We start from the raw sequence: 16,092 nt of genomic DNA on the forward strand, positions 1-16,092 counted from the left end.
GTATTTGATGCGTTCTGTGTAGGGTAGAAAGAATTGCCACGAGTGTGGGTTTTTTTCTTCTCAACCATTCGATGCATTTTCACTGAAAACAAACAAAACAGGGCGCTGATTCCCCCACCCCACCTAACGACCAGCAGAAAGACAGTTTAATCCGCCGAGTTCGCTACAGCTTACTTGGCATGCGCGACGCCCCATCCAGCCTGATGACCACCCCGTTCAGCATGACATTCTCGATGGCGTGCCTCACCAGGGCCGCAAACTCCTCGGGCCGCCCGCTGCGCGCGGGGAACTCCACGGCCTTCCGCAACCCCTCGCGCACCTTGTCCGACATGACGGCGGTCATGGCCGTGTCGAACGGGCCCGGCGCGACGGTCACGACGCGGATGCCGAACCGCGACAGGTCCCGCGCCATCGGCAGCGTCATGGCCGCCACCGCGCCCTTGCTCGCCGCGTACGCCACCTGGCCCATCTGACCCTCGAACGCGGCCACGCTGGCCACCATGACCACCACGCCGCGCTCGCCGTCCGCGCCCTCGGGCGCCGCCGCCGCAAGGTGCGGCAGCGCCTGCCGCACCACGTCCAGCGTCCCGCGCACGTTGATCGCCAGCACGAAGTCGACCGCCTCCAGCGCCAGCGGCTGCCGCTGCTTGTCCAGGATCAGCCCCGCGCTGCCCACCCCGGCCGCCGGGATGATCCCCCCCAGCGGCTTGCCCGTCTCGGCCGCCCACGCGACTGCCGCCTGCACGGCGGCGGCGACCGATGACGTGTCTGACACGTCGCAGGGGACGAACTTCGCCGAGGCGCCGAGCTCGCCCGCGAGGGTAGAGCCGAGCTCCTCGTTCATGTCCAGGATCGCGGCGTTGCCGCCGCCCGCGCAGATCTCGCGGACGCAGGCCCGCCCGAGGCCGGATGCGCTGGAACCGTTGTCAGTGCGATGGGATGGCTGGGGTAGGGAGGGAAGAAGGATGTGGGGGGATTACCCGCCCGAGACGACGAATGTCCGTCCTGAGATCTTCATGGCTGGGTTGGAAATGTGGAACGGTCCGCAAGTGATGTGGAAAGAATACCGGGGCTCTTCGGTCAGCTAACGTGTCTGGCTGGCATTGTGAGCCGGCGAAGTTGGATCGTCGCGGCGTTATCCGGCAGAAGGAATGCCTGGAAGGATGGGCAAGCGCAAGGTGCCTCGGCTGCCGGTAGTTAGCAAACTAAGTTGATGTTACCGAAACTGGTAACGTTACACGGCGGTCCACAACAGCGTTGACGTAAGATACCTCTAGTGTAATAACAGCGCATTACTAACGGCTGGTTTCTTTACACAGTAATGTACCGTACAGTGCCTACAATTGCCTACAATCAACTGTGCCGTAAGAAATGCGGAAGAGCTCATTGTTGGTCGGAGCTGTCATGCAGACGCCAATCACGACGAGCAGCATTCGAAGGCGCGCCGCACCATTTCTCGACCCGCGAGATACGAAATCACGAGAAATCTGATCGCGAGCTCGTAACCTTGTGAGTTGGCACTAGCGAGGTGGCCCCGACGGACAGTCCGCGACGGGAACGATTGGAACCTCGACCGCCCAGACCGCCCCGAACCATCCGTCGACGCCACCCAGAGAGCCGGCCAGCGGTGCATGAGCGGCTTCGAGTTGCCCGGCATGACGCGCCCGCGGCGGTCGTCCGCCACCAGCGAGGACAGCATGGGGACGGCGCGCGAGCAGGAACTCGGCAGCATGTACGACTACCTGGCCAAGGTCATCTTGCTGGGGCCGAGCGGGACGGGGAAGTGAGTCGCGTGCCCGTGCTCCCGCGCCCATCCGGCCGTGTGCGCTGGAGATTGACAGGGGAAAAAACAAACGCCAGATCGTGTCTGCTGCACCGCTTCGTCAAGAATGAGTGGCGCGTGCTCTCCTCGCAGACAATCGGGGTCGAGTTCGCGAGCAAGATCATCAAGGTCGGCACCGGCGCGCGGCGGAAGAGGATAAAGCTGCAGGTATGCGCCCCTCCTGGGCACCGTCGCTCCGCTCCCTTCAAACCTACTCGGCATCCATGATCGAGAAAAACTAATTTGGCTTTTTACCTGCCCAAAGCTCTGGGACACAGCAGGGACCGAACGATTCCGGTCCGTCTCGCGGTCCTACTACCGCGGCGCGGCCGGCGCGATCCTCATCTACGACATCACGTCGCGCGCGTCCTTCAACAGCCTGCAGCCGTTCCTCAACGACGCGCGCGCGCTCGCCTCGCCGAACCTCTCCCTCGTGCTCGTCGGCAACAAGCTCGACCTGGCCGGCGACCCGCTTGTCGACGCGGGCCTGCCGCCGCCCACGCCCAGCGCCAGCAGCACCGTCAGCAGCTCGGCCTCCGTGGCCGCGTCGCACTCGTCCACGTCCACGATCCACCCCGGCCTCGGGGCGCAGCTCCGGGCGACGGTGGCGCCGGACGGCCGCGAGGTGTCGGCGGTGGAGGCGAGCCGGTGGGCCAGCACGGTGGGCATCCCGGTCACGGTGGAGGTGAGCGCGTTCAGCGGCGAGGGCGTCGACGAGGTGTTTGCGCGCCTGGCGCGCATGATCCTGGCCAAGATCGAGCTCGGCGAGATCGACCCGGACGATCCGATGAGCGGCATCCAGTACGGCGACGCGGGCGCCATGTGGAGCGCCGGCGCGAGCGACGGCGGGAGCATCAAGAGCACCGTCACGGCGGACGAGGTCGGGCCGGGCGGCCGCCGGCGGCGCAGGGCGCGGAGGGGCGGGCAGGGGCTGAGGGAGTGGGAGGAGGTGTTTACCTTGACGAATCGCAGGCGGAATCGGGGGTGTTGCTGAGGGTGATCTGGGCCGGTGGTGCGTTGGAGAAGGGGATGGATCATGGTCTGGGCTGGGGTGAGGATATTGACGGGCACTTCATGATACCACATTGTTACTTGATTTCTTGGTTGGCCGGACAGATGAGCGTAATATGAGGGGCAGGGAGTTGAGGCTCAGGGCATCGCCTATGTGCAGATCCGGCGGCACACCAAGACACTCCACGGCTTGTCACGAGGAGTTCGGGGGCGGAAATAGAGTTCCGGTCAGAGCGCCGCATAAACGAGCCATTTCTCTCATCAAACTCAGGAGCGCCACTTGCATCGACGAAGGCAGCTAGGCCAGCGAGTGTATGTCAGCAAGCTCGGCGGTTTGACGGCGCGAATTCGCATTATCTTCGGCAGACTCGATGGTCCAAGCAGGGCAGAAACGGCCCATGCATCGGATGACAAGGTAACCCTGCTGACCGCCCTGCGGAAGCAGGCTGAGGCATGTGCAGCCGCAGCCGCGGGAGCGCGGGGAGGTGCCTGCACCGCGCTTGGGTAGCAGGGCGTTTGCCCCAAAACGGCTCGGAGAGGCTCCCTCCGCGCCCATCTCCTCGTGCTAGCGCGGCAGGGTAAATTCAGCGTGTCAGGGAGCGCGGCGCCCGGATATAACGTTACACAGTAGAGGGGCGTCGAGGTACTTCGAGCGCCGTGAAGAGACACTCGGATGAGGATAACAGAAGGAAACTGGCGGCGAAACGAAGAGTTTGGTGAACCATTGCTTCAGCACGAAACAAGCGAGGCATCCCAATGTTGAATTCGCGAGAAAAGCCACAATCAGACGAACTGCAGGGGTCTACCGGCAGTTGCCGTGCAACCCCCAAGAACCTCAAGCTGGCGCAGGTGACAGGAAAGTTGACAGGGCCCCGGCAGGGCCCCATTGCATCCCCGGTGGGGGTTGCAAGGGGGTTTGTCATTGGGGACGCCATTCGTCACCGCGGGGGACCTGGCCCCGCGGTTGCGATGGTGCCCATCACGGCAAGCCAACATTCCTCACAGGAGGGATAGACATGGGCCACTAACATCCGCAAAGATGGATTCTTAAGTGGATGGGTTTATAAGCTGTGCCGGCGCAGGCCAATGTCTGCCTGCTGCCTGCTGTCTCCTTCCTCGCCATTGCGCGTTGTCTCGTCTGCAAGAGCAGAGCCGTTCTTTCCTGCGGCAGAGTCTCACAAACTACCCCGCCATCTGCTGCTCAACGAGGCATCTCGCCTGAGGTTCTCTCTTGCTCCTCCCTCCTTCTTGCCTCTGCGCTTCGCCCGTCATGGCGCCGCGCCTCGTGATCCCCGTCGACAAGAATTGGGAGTTTAGACAGGCGGACAAGGAGGGTGCGCAGTTCCTGCCGGTCAGCCAGTTCCCGACCAATGTCCACCTCGACCTGCAGCACCACGGCCTGATTCCGGACCCCTTCGTCGGCAAGAACGAGCTCGCCGTGCAGTGGGTGGGTGAGGCGCAATGGACCTACAGGACTACCTTCGCTTCCCCGGCAGTGCCTGCAGGCGCCAAGGCTGTGCTCGCCTTCGATGGCCTCGACACCTTCGCGACGGTCCTGCTCAACGGCACCACCGTCCTCAAGACGGATAACATGTTCACCCCGGAGCGGGTCGACGTGACCTCGGTCTTGAAGGAGGAGAACGAGTTGGTCATCACCTTCGACAGCGCATTCCTGCGGGGTTGCAAGTTGGTTGAGGAGCATCCGGACCACAAGTGGGGCTGCTGGAATGGCGACACGTCGCGGCTAGCCGTCCGGAAAGCGCAGTATCACTGGGTGAGTCTACAACAACCTCTTACCGTTTTTTTGACGGGTTGATTTGGCTGACGGTGCCTCAGGGCTGGGATTGGGGCCCGACCCTCCTGACCTGCGGCCCTTGGCGCCCCATCCACCTCGAGATCTATGAGTCCCGCTTGACGGACCTCTATGCCGAAACTATCGTCGACAAGTCCCTGGTCCGGGCCAATGTCACGGTGACGGCAACGGTCGAGGGAAGGGCGGACAAGGTGAGGTTCGACGTATCGCTGGATGGCCAGCCGGTCGCCTCCGAGACCACCGATGCCAGCTCCGGCACGGCCGCCGTGTCGTTCCTCATCGACAACCCGGCGCTGTGGTACCCCATCCGCTACGGCAAGCAGCCCCTCTACACCATCAGGGCGACCCTGCTCAGCGGCGAGGAGGAGGCGGACACTACGTCCAAGCGGATCGGCCTCCGAAGGGCCGAACTGATCCAGCGCCCCCTGAAGGAGCAACCGGGCACGAGCTTTTTCTTCGAAATCAACAACGTCCCCGTCTTCTGCGGTGGCAGCGACTGGATTCCGGCGGACAACTTCATCCCTCGCATCAGCCGGGAGAAGTACTATGACTGGGTCAAGCTCGTGGCCGACGGCAACCAGTTCATGATCCGCGTGTGGGGTGGCGGCATCTACGAGGAGCAGGCCTTCTACGACGCTTGCGACGAACTCGGCATCCTCGTCTGGCAGGACTTCATGTTTGGCTGCGGCAACTACCCCGCGTGGCCGGAGCTGCTGCAGTCGATCGACCGGGAGGCGCGAGAGAACGTGAAGCGGCTCCGCCACCACCCGTCCATCGTGATCTGGGCAGGCAATAACGAGGACTACCAGTACCAGGAATCGGAGGGTCTCACATACGACTACGCCAACAAGGACGCCGAGAGCTGGCTCAAGACTGACTTCCCGGCCCGCTACATCTACGAGAAGGTGCTCCCGGAGGCCTGTGCCGAGCTCACCCCCAACACCTTTTACCACCCCGGCTCCCCTTGGGGCGCGGGCCGCAACACGCGCGACGCCACGGTCGGCGACATTCACCAGTGGAACGTGTGGCACGGCACACAGGAGAAGTGGCAGAACTTCGACAAGCTCGTCGGCCGCTTTGTGTCCGAGTTTGGCATGCAGGCCTTCCCGTCCGTCAAGACGATCGACGCCTACCTGCCGCTCGGCAAGGACGACCCCGACCGGTACCCGCAGTCGTCGACCGTCGACTTCCACAACAAGGCCGAGGGCCACGAGCGGCGCATCGCCCTCTACCTCGCCGAGAACCTGCGCTACGCGCCGGACCCGCTTGAGCACTTCGTCTACAGCACGCAGCTCATGCAGGCCGAGTGCCTCGCCTCGGCCTACCGGCTCTGGAAGCGCGAGTGGCGCGGCCCCGGCCGCGAGTACTGCGGCGGCGCGCTCGTGTGGCAGATCAACGACTGCTGGCCGGTGACGAGCTGGAGCATCGCCGACTACTACCTCCGCCCGAAGCTGGCCTACTTCACCGTCAAGCGCGAGATGGCGCCCGTGAGCATCGGCATCACCCGCCGGACACACCTGCACCCGCGCGACAAGTACACGCGCGTCAACATCGACGTCAAGACGCAGATCGAGGTGTGGGGCAGCAACCTGACGCTGGAGGACCTGACGGTCGACTGCGTGCTCAAGGCGTGGGACGTGGAAACGGGCGAGGAGACCTTCTCGCAGACCCTCGCGGCCGGCAAGCTGCTCCCGGAGAACAGGTCGACCGAGATCGCTGCGCTGGACGTGCCCGTCCGGAAGCGGAACGTCGGCGAGGAGAGCCGCATCGTCGTGGCCGCGTACCTGATCCGGGAGGGCAAGCAGATCGCGCGCTACGTCAACTGGCCCGAGCCGCTCAAGTATGTCCACCTGCAGAAGCCGAAGGCGCTCAAGGCGCAGCTCACGGCGGACCACGCGGCGGTGGAGATCAGCGCCGAGGTACCGGTCAAAGGCGTCGCGCTCGAGTGCGAGGACGACGGCGTCAAGTTTGACGATAACCTGGTGGACATTGTGCCGGGCGAGGTAGTGACCATCGGGGTCAGTGGCGCGAGCGCGGAGACCAGGATCGAGACGCGGTATCTGGGCATGCTCTAGACAGATTTCAAGTCATTTCTCCCCCATTTCTTCCCCATGTAGAGATTTTCCATATACAATGAAGACTCCGATAGATTCATGACATGACCAAAAGAACATTAGTACGATGATCAAACAGGCCCGAGTCCATGCATCCATCCGTTACGCCGTACCTAGCAACCATGCAAACGTGTAATTTAGTGTTTTTTTCTTTCTTTTTTCCCTTTCAACTCTTCAGCAGCATCAGCTGCTCTGGTCGACCTTCTCGTTCGGCCCGGCGATCAGAATCTTAATGACCTGGCCCTCCTTGACCTTCTTGAAGGCCTCCTCAGCGTCCTTGAATGCGACAACGCCGTTGATCAGCCGCTTGACGTCGATCTTGCCGGTGGCGACTAGCTCGATGGCGAGCTTGTAGTCGCCGCTGCCGTAGCGGAACGAGCCCCGCGCCGTGACCTCCTTCAGGCACAGCGCCATGATGGGGAAGTTGATGTCGGCCTTGCCCATGCCGCCCTGCACGTAGGTGCCGCCCACCTTGACGACGTGCAGCGACGCCTGGATGGACGGCTCGGCGCCGGACGCGTCGATCACCGCGTCGGCGCCCGCGCCCAGCTCGGCCTCGGCCACTATCCGCCGCGCGTTCTCCTCCGCCGGCACCCGCTGCGACAGGTACGTGTGCGTCGCCGCGAACGACCGCGCAAAGTCCAGCTTGGACTGCACGATGTCCACCGACACCACCTTGCTGGCGCCGAACGCCCGCGCCACCGCCGCGCACAGCAGGCCCACCGGCCCGGCCCCCATCACCACCACGCTCTGGCCGGGCTGCACGCGCGCCTGCCGCACGATGTGCACGGCCACGGCCAGCGGCTCGATCAGCGCGCCCTCCTGCAGCGACACGCCGTCGGGCAGGCGGTAGCAGAAGTCGGCGGGGGCGACCCAGAATCCCGTCAGCGTGCCGTCGATCGGCGGCGTCGCGGCGAACACCATGTCCGGGCACAGGTTGTAGCGGCCGGCGAGGCAGTTGGCGCAGCGGCGGCAGGGGTAGCCCGGCTCGAGGGCGACGCGGTCGCCGGGCCGCAGCGTCGTCACCGCCGCGCCCACCTCCACCACCGTGCCGGCCGACTCGTGGCCCAGCACCATCGGGTCCTTCACCACGAAGTGCCCGATCGCGCCGTGCTGCCAGTAGTGCACGTCCGAGCCGCAGATGCCCGTGTAGTTGACCGCCACCAGCACGTCGTGCGGCGACTGCAGCTTCGGCACCGGACGCTCCTCGAAGGTCACGTCGTTGGGCTTGTTGAGGACGAAGGAGAGGTTCTTTGTTGGCCAAGAGGGAGGGCTTGGGTTAGCGAGTGTGGGAGCGAGGGAGAGAGAGAGAAGGAGGGGGAGCACTCACAGAAGCCATTGTGATGGTGTTGTTGAGTGGGAGGGTGTGGTGAGAAAGGGGATGGGGATGCAGGAGAGTTCGGAACGGCTGGACGGAGTGAGGAGTAGCAGCGGCAGCACTGGGGGCTTGGGGCGATAGCCGAGTAAAACTCGTCGAGGAGGAAGGGAGGAGGGAAGTTGTGAGAGGGAGAAAGAGCAGACAGGGTTAAATACGGCTCGTTCAGCGCCGTTGCTCGGAGATGCCAAACCAGGGGCAGGTCTCCTTCTGTCTAACGTTACAGCTCATCAGGCATGAACGAGAGAGAGCGTGTGGCACCTTCCTCCCTTTCCTTCCTTGTCCAACCCACCTCTCAACCACATGCCCGACAAGCTTGGATGGGAGATGCGGGGAGCTTCCATCGAAGTGTGCCCCTCTCCTCCCGCCCCGCAAGAGGGCCAGCGCTCAGTCAGAGAGAAAACCCCCCACCGCGCCGCTCCACTGCACCTCACAGCCCGCCGGGGCCATCCAGGTCTGGGCCGGACGGCCGATTTCGCCAATGCTTTTGTTCGGTTTCTTTTTGGTTTGGTGGTTGATGGGACTGATACCTGCGCGGCAAGGCGAGACCCGCCCGCGGCCAGCTCCCCGGGAGCCTTGGGGGGCCCGGGCCATGAGGAAGGTTTGCGGCTGGAGACGGGATGCAGCGAAGGGAAAACCCCACAAACGTCTTGGCTGGCTGGCGGGCATTTTAGCCAGCCATTTTACCCGCGCCAATCAGCGGCGGAGCGCATGGCCGCTGGTATCCGCCCGAGGCGCTGTCGCAGGGGACGACTTCCAGGTTGCCAGGCCAGACCCGTCAGGTGAGCCATCAGAGACTTTTTCAGTCAGTCCTTTTTATCCAGGCAATGGCAATGGTCGGTGAGAGGAAAGGGGGCAGGAAAGGGGCCGGGAAAGATGGAAGGGAATTGCAGGTGAATGCAATTTGCTGCAGCATCCGCTGAGATGTTGTTGCTGCTTCCCTGAGTACTTGGCGTGAGGGTGCTGATGGTAGCCGCTGAGCCTGGGTGAACCTTTCTTACCAAACCACTGAAGACTGTGAACACCGTTCACCAGACTGCATGTCAGCACAGACAAGCCAGTAATTACATATCTTACTCCGGATAGCAAGATAGGTAGTTTATCAACGTCATTGCTTGATGCGTAATCCGACGGCAGCTCGTGGGGACGTCGCATTGCATATGGCGAAAGGCAACGCCGAACCTAGACCGGCGCCGGTCGCGGCAGTTCCACTTACCTATGCAGCCGAGTTCACAAGTGATCGATGTCGCTGCTGCACCCGACGGGCAGGGCTGGCCACGGAAGAACTACCGCCGTTCGCGCTTCCCGAGCAACGACAGATTGAAAAGCAAACGGGAGAAGCATAGCCCAGCACGATGGTCCAGGTATGTTTTTTGCGGACGTTGTGCTGTGTCTGTATTCCGGTACCAATGATGAGCTCTTCACAGCATACCTCGGAGGGTGAAGTGGTGCAAAACCTCCCAACCAGCCCACCCCACCAGACAGGATTGAAGCTGCGAGGTAATGCTCGAAAGGAATGTCATCTTCCTCTGGAGTCTTGACGGACGAAAAGAGTGTGTTTTGACTGGCGGGAAGTATGTCTCCTCAACAGGTACCTAAGGTAGGTAGACATGCGGCTCAGGAGCGTCTAGTGTAGTGCGGGAGCGCGGCATCTCCGCAGTGCGAGCTCAACACTTCTAAGCCCCTACGTCTAGGCACACAGAAGGCAACGAGAGGACGGGCTCGACGGCCCTCCAAACAAAGGAAAAGAACTGCTTGATTGTCTGCTGTGTCTTGCTTGGCGATGATGTAAACGCTATGCAGTATTGGCGTAAGTGAATTGTTTAGCCTAGACCTTAGAATTACCTATACCAGTGATTATTCTCTCTGAAAGATCGCTTAGAATTGAGTGTTTAGTTGCCTTCATACAAATGCCTCCGTCCATGTGATGTTGCATAGGTACCGGGCTTGCCGTGGTGCCATGGGTACCTAAGTTTAAGCCCCCGGTTTGGTACCCGCAGGGGCCTTACCGGGGATGAGCGTGTTTTGTGGAGCCGAAACATCCATGATTTCGCAGTGCGGTTTTGCGAGGAAGTTGAAACTGCCCGAGTGTAGGTAACTTCCAGGTTGCACATGTGGGCTCAGGAGCTGATCATGGCAGGTACCTGACAGGTGTTGGCAGGTACGGTGGACGGCAGTGGAAATGGGGTATTTAAGGCACTTCTCGGGTGGGCTCAGGCATTCAAGCAACCATCCCACCAACCCACCGCAAATTCAAGCCGTTTCAGCCGTCTTCTTCACAGGGGATTCAAACACTTCCATGCTCCCAACCACAGGAAAGGTTGTCGACGAAAGGGATCCTCCGTGGTACATACAAGCTTCGGCACTCCTCACGAGGGCAAAATGTCGTTGCTCGAGCATGCTCGGGCTCTCTCCCGCGATGTCTTCATCTACGATCTCCGAGATTTCGACACCCTGCTTGGCGGCCTATCCCTCAACGCCGGTGTGACCAACGCCAACTTTTACGCCATGGCTGAAATCATCATCGAGATCTCGCCCCCAGGCCCCTTTTTTCTCCAAGACGAAAATGGGGAGACAGTCGCCCAGGATACGCAACCTCTCAGACCTGGGAGGTATTTTGTCGTAGCTGACGGCACTGTTAAGGTATGCTTGTTTTGTCTTACTTCGTTGGTATATAAATGGGTAGGTACTAACACATGGTCAAGCAAACCACCGAGGTTCCTCTCATCCGACTCAGATCTTTCCCGACGGGATCGCGGGTCCAAGCATTCACAAACGAAGTCCGAGAGCGAGACGGAGGTTGTGCCGTATCAAAGACAGAAAACCGAGCCAAGCAGTTTGACTTTTGGAAAGGTTTCGAGGCTGCGCACATCTTCCCTCTGGCATACGAAAAGCAATGGAACGATCAGGGTTGGAGTCGACAAATCACGATCCTGCCGACTCGAAGGACTCACGGGACCATCAATTCCGTGCAAAACGGCCTGCTCCTCCGGAATGATATACACGACCTGTTCGACGCCTACGCCTTCTCTATTAACCCTGATGTGAGTCCTGTTGAGTAACAAGAGACGCTGGCTTTTTCTAATTTGATTCTAGGATGGTCATAAAATCGTTTTTTTTCAGCCAGACAACTACCATCTTTCAGGAACTTTCCTGGATGCTCGATTCCTCGATGACCCGCGGCGGCCTCCAGACTCGCTTTTGCGATGGCACTTCCGGCAGGCGGTCCTCACGAACATGAGGGGCGCTGGAGAGCCCAATTTCGAGCACGACTTCCCGCCGGGCTCCGACATCATGGGAGAAATCCGGCGTGGACCCAAGGCTGCTGAGAGAATGGAGTTTGAGCTGTTTGACCGGCTTGCCCATCATATGGATATATATTCCGAGGAGCAGCAGGCGGACGTGGATACCGATGAAGATGAGCATGAAGTGTCCACGGATGAAGACGAGCATGACGGCAATGTTTCGACAAGCGCTAGCTCTATTGATTGAACGAGGCCGCCTCGGCTTGCCCTGGGATATTAGCGTCCGCGAGGGAGGCTGAGTGATACGGACATGGCTGACCCGTGGCTTCGCCGTTGGCGATGTCCAGCAGGTCACCAAAAAAGCAAACACCTTTTCCAAACAGCCGCGACCAGGATAGAAAAAGTATGACAAGGGTGAGATTCGAACTCACGCCCCATTTCTGAGACCAGGAATGCTCATAGAGCGAATTCAGGTGGGCCTGAACCTGGCGCCTTGGACCGCTCGGCCACCTTGCCGCTTTCGATGTGGACGGCGAATGGAGTACGGAGCCTCCACTAATGGGGGAGTCCAACCGTCCAGTAGGCTGCTTGCGCGGGGCAGCCATAACAGCAATGACGTCTGCCCGCTGCGGCTTGGTCTCGGCGTTCTGCTTGCGCCGATGCAACCCGGAGGATTCCGCGCCCTCCTTCTATCGCGCCGATTGATGACCGAAGGGGAAAATGCCCATTGATAGCGAGAAAAATGAGGACTTGCTGACGTCCTCTCCGACATTCTCTCCGTCGCAAGATTTTCAATGCGCCATGCGCGGTGGACAGCAATTGTGCCACGGTCAGCGAGCCGCGCGACTTTCGGATCTCGACTTCGACCGCTTTCATCCGTGACCAAAATGGCGACGCCGGCAGCGCGCTCTTACAATGTACGCGCGCAACCGAATTGATGAACTGATTGATTGCTTCGGGCTCCCAATGCGCTGGCAGGACGGCGGCAGCTAACCGGCCAGGACGCGATCGACGCGCTCAACTCGCTGCAAACGCCCTACGCCGTGATCGAGGCACGCCGCAAAGCCGGCATCCGGCCCGACGCCGCCTCCCTGCGCGAGATGCGCGGCTACCTCGCCCGCATCGGCTACTCGCCCCGCGACCTCGACCGGCTCAACATCGTCCACGTGGCGGGCACCAAGGGCAAGGGCAGCACCTGCGCCTTCGTCGACTCGATCCTGGCGCGCTACCGTGCGCGCGACGGCGGCCGCCCGCCCCGCTCCGTCGGCCTCTTCACCTCGCCGCACCTGATCGCCGTGCGCGAGCGCATCCGCATCAACTCGGCCCCCATCTCCGAGGAGCTGTTCGCCAAGTACTTCTTCCAGGTGTGGGACCGCCTCGAGGCCAACGCCCACGTCGCCGCCGACGAGGCCGCCCCCGGCTCCAAGCCCATCTACGCCCGCTACCTGACCCTGATGAGCTTCCACGTCTTCCTGTCCGAGGGCGTCGACGTGGCCGTGTACGAGACGGGCATCGGCGGCGAGTACGACGCGACCAACGTGGTGGAGCGGCCCGTCGCGAGCGGCATCTCCACCCTCGGCATCGACCATGTCTTCGTCCTGGGCGACACCGTCGACAAGATTGCCTGGCACAAGGCGGGGATCATGAAGCACGGCAGTCCCGCGTTCACCGTCGAGCAGGTGCCGGCGGCCGCCGAGGTGCTGACACGCAGAGCCCTGGAGAAGCAGGTGGATCTCAAGGTGCTGGACATCGACCCGCGGCTGACGGCGGCCAAGATCCGGCCCGACGCGAAGTTCCAGAAGAAGAACGCCACGCTGGCGGTGGCGCTGGCCGAGACTGCGCTGAGGAAGCTGGACCCGTCGTTCGCGCCTGACCCGGCGCGCCTGCCGCGCGAGTTTATCGACGGCCTGGAACAGGTGGTCTGGCGCGGCAGGTGCGAGGTCAAGGACGGGGACTGTGTCATCTGGCACGTCGACGGCGCACACACGGTGGACAGCCTAAAGATGGCGGCGCGGTGGTTTGTCGGGGAGTGTGCCGGCCGAGCGGAGGGCGGCGGCCCCAAGGTGCTGATCTTCAACCAGCAGGGCCGCGCCGAGGCGGTCGACTTCCTCGATGGGCTGTGCCATACCGTCAAGAACGGAGACCCGAGTGGGAAGGGATTCGAACACGTCATTTTCTGTACCAACGTCACGTATGCTACGGCGGGCTACAAGAGGGGTATGTGCCGCCACGTTCTCCCTAGATGTTGTCCGCGGTTCCTAACAGACCCAGATTTCGTAAACCACCAGCACGACCCCGCAGAGATAGAGAAGATGACCATGCAGCGCGTGTTCGCCGACAAGTGGAGAGCCCTCGACCCCTCGGCGAACGTGATGCTCATCCCAAGCATCGAGGGGGCCATCAACACGGCGCGCAGCTTCGCCAAGGAGGGCGGGCCAAAAGCGCAGGTGCTCATCACCGGCAGCCTGCACCTGGTCGGCGGCGCGCTGGGTATCCTCGAGGGTGCAGATGCTCTTTGAGGCGGGCGGAGTGATCTGGGGTTCGTATATAGGCCGGGCTCGTCTTCATCGACGCGTGCCCGTTTATATCCACCTTGTAATTCAACTGTACAGGTTGGCTCCACAGCATGGGCGGCGGAAATGGAGTTCAGGAATGGGTATATAGGTTAGAAAGCAGGCTAGCACTCAACATTGCTGATCGTCTTCAGCACTGGGCCCACGAGGTGGAAGCTCCCTGTGACGAGGACCTGGCAGGACTTCCCATCCTTCCTCGCCTGCGCTGCGATGGCTCTGACCTCGTTGACTGCAGTCTGGACGGCATCCCGCACCGTCACTTGCGTAGTCGTGCCCAAATCCCGCACAGCCGCTGCGGCTTTGGTCTGGGCAGACAGGTCGCGTTCCTCGCCGTCGGCCGGTTTCTGCTCTTCGTTCCGCGTAAATATGGCGTGCGTAAACACGGGTTGGCCGTCCGTGTCCTGCTGAGCCTGAGCGCCAGCAAACAGCGCCCCAAGCAAGGGGCCCGGGTCCCTCTCCTGCTGGTTGAACAGCAGCACGCGCACGCTGTCGCCCCTCGTCCGGCCTGCAAACCACCGCCCGACGCCGGCCAGGCTGTCGTCCGTGTGTGCCCCGTCCAGATGCCACATGACGCCGTCGGCGTCCTCGAAGACCTCGCAACGCCCGCGCAGAGAAGCCTCTTTCAGCCCCCGCACGAACTCGGGCGGGATGTCGCTCAGCGACCACTCGTCCGTCCCAAACCTGCCCTCGAACCGGACCCCGATCCTCAGCAGGTGCTCTCTCGCGGCATGCACCGCCAGCGCCATGTTGTGCTTCTGGAACGGCCCCTGCAGCCGGGCGCCCTCGACGCCGCCCCACGCCTCGACGTCCTCGTCGCGCACCTCCACCAGCGTGGCGCCCTTCTCCCTCGCCCGCGCGCGCAGCACCTCCATCACGCCGGCCTGCGCCGCCGGCAGCCGCCGCGTGAACGCCTTGACGCCGGGCTTGAACACGCCGCTCTTGTGCCACGCGATCTTCTCGACCGTGTCGCCCAGCATGCCGACGTGGTCGAGGCCGAGCTGCGTGACGACGGCGGCGGAGACCGCCCCGTCGCCGCCGTCGGAAGGCGGCAGCAGCAGCGCGCTGGTCGCGTCGTACTCGCCGCCGATGCCGCACTCGACCACCGCGCTGCGCGCCCCCTCCGCCAGGAACACGTGCAGCGCCAGGATCGTCAGGAACCGGAAGTAGAACGGCTTCGTCGCCGGGCCGTCCAGCTCCGCGAGCTCCGCCTCGCTCAGGCTGCCCAGGCCGCCGGCAGCCTCACCACCACCACCACCAGCATCATCACCGTTGCTACTACCGGCCCCAAGGGGACCGCCCCGCCGCGCTGCCGCCGCCGCCGCCTCGTCCCGCGCGGCGCGCGTGAACCGCGCCCACAGCTCCTCCACATACCGCGCGAACCGGGCGGGCGCGAGCGGCTCGCCGTCGAGGACGATGCGCTCGCGCGGCGAGAGCACGTGGGGGGAGGTGTACAGGCCGACGGGGCCGACAGAAACACCTCGTGCTTGGACATCCCCGGCCTCAGTGCCGGCCCCGGCCCCGGTCCCAGCCCCGGTCCTGGCCGTTCCGTACTGCGCCAGGATGGCCGCGATCAGCGCGCTGACGCTGCCCTTGCCCTTGGTCCCCGCGACGTGCACGCACCGCACGCCCGCGTCGGCGAGCGACGAGCCGCTGTAGCCTGCGCGGCGCAGCCAGGCGAGCATTTCGGGGATGGCGAGCGCGTTGAGGTCCGCCGCCGCCGGTGCCGCCGGTTTGTCTGTGTCCGAGCCGGTCCCAGTTCCAGTTCCAGATCCAGTTCCAGTTCCGGCGGGCGGGGCTGGCGCCTTGTCGAAGAGGCTCGTGACGGCGCGGTTGGACTGCAACTGCGCGAGGCGGGCGAGCGCGGCGGCGTAGTCGGCCGCGGCTTGGTCATCATCTGTGGAGGCCATTTTGGGGCGGTTGTAATGATGGGAGCCGAAGTTGCGGATGGGCGAGTGCGAGCGCGAGGTGAGAAAAGCAGCAGTAGGCTTGAGAAGAGCAGCCGGGTTCCGAGGGCTCAGCTGCGTGGTGATGCGGCAGGGCAATGGTCGCATCTCACTCAGGGCGAGATGGAGAGGTTTGGAGTTGGTGTCCTCATGATCTGAAGCAAAGAGAGTGGCTCGGCGCAATTGCACGCCTCGG

General features: G+C 62.6%; 7 protein-coding genes and 1 non-coding gene across 8 annotated transcripts; 4 read left to right on the top strand and 4 right to left on the bottom strand.

Annotated features, from left to right (window-relative positions):
• Positions 1-81: 81 nt before the first annotated feature.
• Positions 82-1,218, bottom strand: THITE_2120692 (uncharacterized protein). The gene is made up of 2 exons (XM_003656223.1): positions 981-1,218; positions 82-914 (listed from the first exon to the last, which is right to left on the bottom strand). The coding sequence occupies exons 1-2, from the start codon at positions 1,016-1,018 to the stop codon at positions 164-166; spliced, it is 789 nt and encodes a 262-aa protein (XP_003656271.1). The 5' UTR covers positions 1,019-1,218; the 3' UTR covers positions 82-163.
• Positions 1,219-1,333: 115 nt separating this feature from the next.
• THITE_2120693 (uncharacterized protein) lies at positions 1,334-3,201 on the top strand. Its single transcript, XM_003656224.1, has 3 exons — positions 1,334-1,783; positions 1,861-1,990; positions 2,088-3,201. The coding sequence occupies exons 1-3, from the start codon at positions 1,656-1,658 to the stop codon at positions 2,814-2,816; spliced, it is 987 nt and encodes a 328-aa protein (XP_003656272.1). The 5' UTR covers positions 1,334-1,655; the 3' UTR covers positions 2,817-3,201.
• Positions 3,202-3,811: 610 nt separating this feature from the next.
• On the top strand, positions 3,812-6,832 carry THITE_2120695 (glycoside hydrolase family 2 protein). The gene is made up of 2 exons (XM_003656225.1): positions 3,812-4,607; positions 4,670-6,832. The coding sequence occupies exons 1-2, from the start codon at positions 4,104-4,106 to the stop codon at positions 6,719-6,721; spliced, it is 2,556 nt and encodes an 851-aa protein (XP_003656273.1). The 5' UTR covers positions 3,812-4,103; the 3' UTR covers positions 6,722-6,832.
• THITE_2120696 (uncharacterized protein) lies at positions 6,833-8,209 on the bottom strand. Its single transcript, XM_003656226.1, has 2 exons — positions 8,091-8,209; positions 6,833-8,011 (listed from the first exon to the last, which is right to left on the bottom strand). The coding sequence occupies exons 1-2, from the start codon at positions 8,097-8,099 to the stop codon at positions 6,944-6,946; spliced, it is 1,077 nt and encodes a 358-aa protein (XP_003656274.1). The 5' UTR covers positions 8,100-8,209; the 3' UTR covers positions 6,833-6,943.
• A 2,047-nt stretch (positions 8,210-10,256) lies between these two features.
• Positions 10,257-12,017, top strand: THITE_2120698 (uncharacterized protein). The gene is made up of 3 exons (XM_003656227.1): positions 10,257-10,778; positions 10,841-11,179; positions 11,232-12,017. Exons 1-3 carry the CDS (start codon positions 10,518-10,520, stop codon positions 11,625-11,627), a joined length of 996 nt encoding a protein of 331 aa, XP_003656275.1. The 5' UTR covers positions 10,257-10,517; the 3' UTR covers positions 11,628-12,017.
• THITE_t141 lies at positions 11,787-11,896 on the bottom strand. Its single transcript has one exon. It is a non-coding gene; the product is annotated as a tRNA-Leu (tRNA).
• A 250-nt stretch (positions 12,018-12,267) lies between the features above and the next one.
• Positions 12,268-13,899, top strand: THITE_157502 (uncharacterized protein; the record flags this gene model as incomplete). Its single annotated transcript, XM_003656228.1, has 3 exons — positions 12,268-12,297; positions 12,382-13,597; positions 13,652-13,899. The coding sequence occupies 3 exons, from the start codon at positions 12,268-12,270 to the stop codon at positions 13,897-13,899; spliced, it is 1,494 nt and encodes a 497-aa protein (XP_003656276.1).
• Positions 13,900-14,057: 158 nt separating this feature from the next.
• THITE_2096971 (uncharacterized protein) lies at positions 14,058-16,004 on the bottom strand (the record flags this gene model as incomplete). The annotated part of the gene is made up of 1 exon (XM_003656229.1): positions 14,058-16,004. The coding sequence occupies one exon, from the start codon at positions 16,002-16,004 to the stop codon at positions 14,058-14,060; it is 1,947 nt and encodes a 648-aa protein (XP_003656277.1).
• Between the last annotated feature and the right edge of the window lie 88 nt (positions 16,005-16,092).

Source organism: Thermothielavioides terrestris, chromosome 5 (genome assembly GCF_000226115.1).
Source record: "Thermothielavioides terrestris NRRL 8126 chromosome 5, complete sequence".
NCBI lineage: Eukaryota > Fungi > Ascomycota > Sordariomycetes > Sordariales > Chaetomiaceae > Thermothielavioides > Thermothielavioides terrestris.

Coding starts and splice junctions, on each gene's coding strand:
- THITE_2120698 (XM_003656227.1), top strand. CDS start 10,518: ATGTCGTTGCTCGAGCATGCTCGGGCTCTCTCCCGCGATGTCTTCATC. Junction 10,779..10,840: donor TAGCTGACGGCACTGTTAAG/GTATGCTTGTTT, acceptor CACATGGTCAAG/CAAACCACCGAGGTTCCTCT. Junction 11,180..11,231: donor CCTTCTCTATTAACCCTGAT/GTGAGTCCTGTT, acceptor ATTTGATTCTAG/GATGGTCATAAAATCGTTTT.
- THITE_2120693 (XM_003656224.1), top strand. CDS start 1,656: ATGACGCGCCCGCGGCGGTCGTCCGCCACCAGCGAGGACAGCATGGGG. Junction 1,784..1,860: donor GGGCCGAGCGGGACGGGGAA/GTGAGTCGCGTG, acceptor AACAAACGCCAG/ATCGTGTCTGCTGCACCGCT. Junction 1,991..2,087: donor GGAAGAGGATAAAGCTGCAG/GTATGCGCCCCT, acceptor ACCTGCCCAAAG/CTCTGGGACACAGCAGGGAC.
- THITE_2120692 (XM_003656223.1), bottom strand. CDS start 1,018: ATGAAGATCTCAGGACGGACATTCGTCGTCTCGGGCGG. Junction 915..980: donor ACATTCGTCGTCTCGGGCGG/GTAATCCCCCCA, acceptor CAACGGTTCCAG/CGCATCCGGCCTCGGGCGGG.
- THITE_2120695 (XM_003656225.1), top strand. CDS start 4,104: ATGGCGCCGCGCCTCGTGATCCCCGTCGACAAGAATTGGGAGTTTAGA. Junction 4,608..4,669: donor GGAAAGCGCAGTATCACTGG/GTGAGTCTACAA, acceptor ACGGTGCCTCAG/GGCTGGGATTGGGGCCCGAC.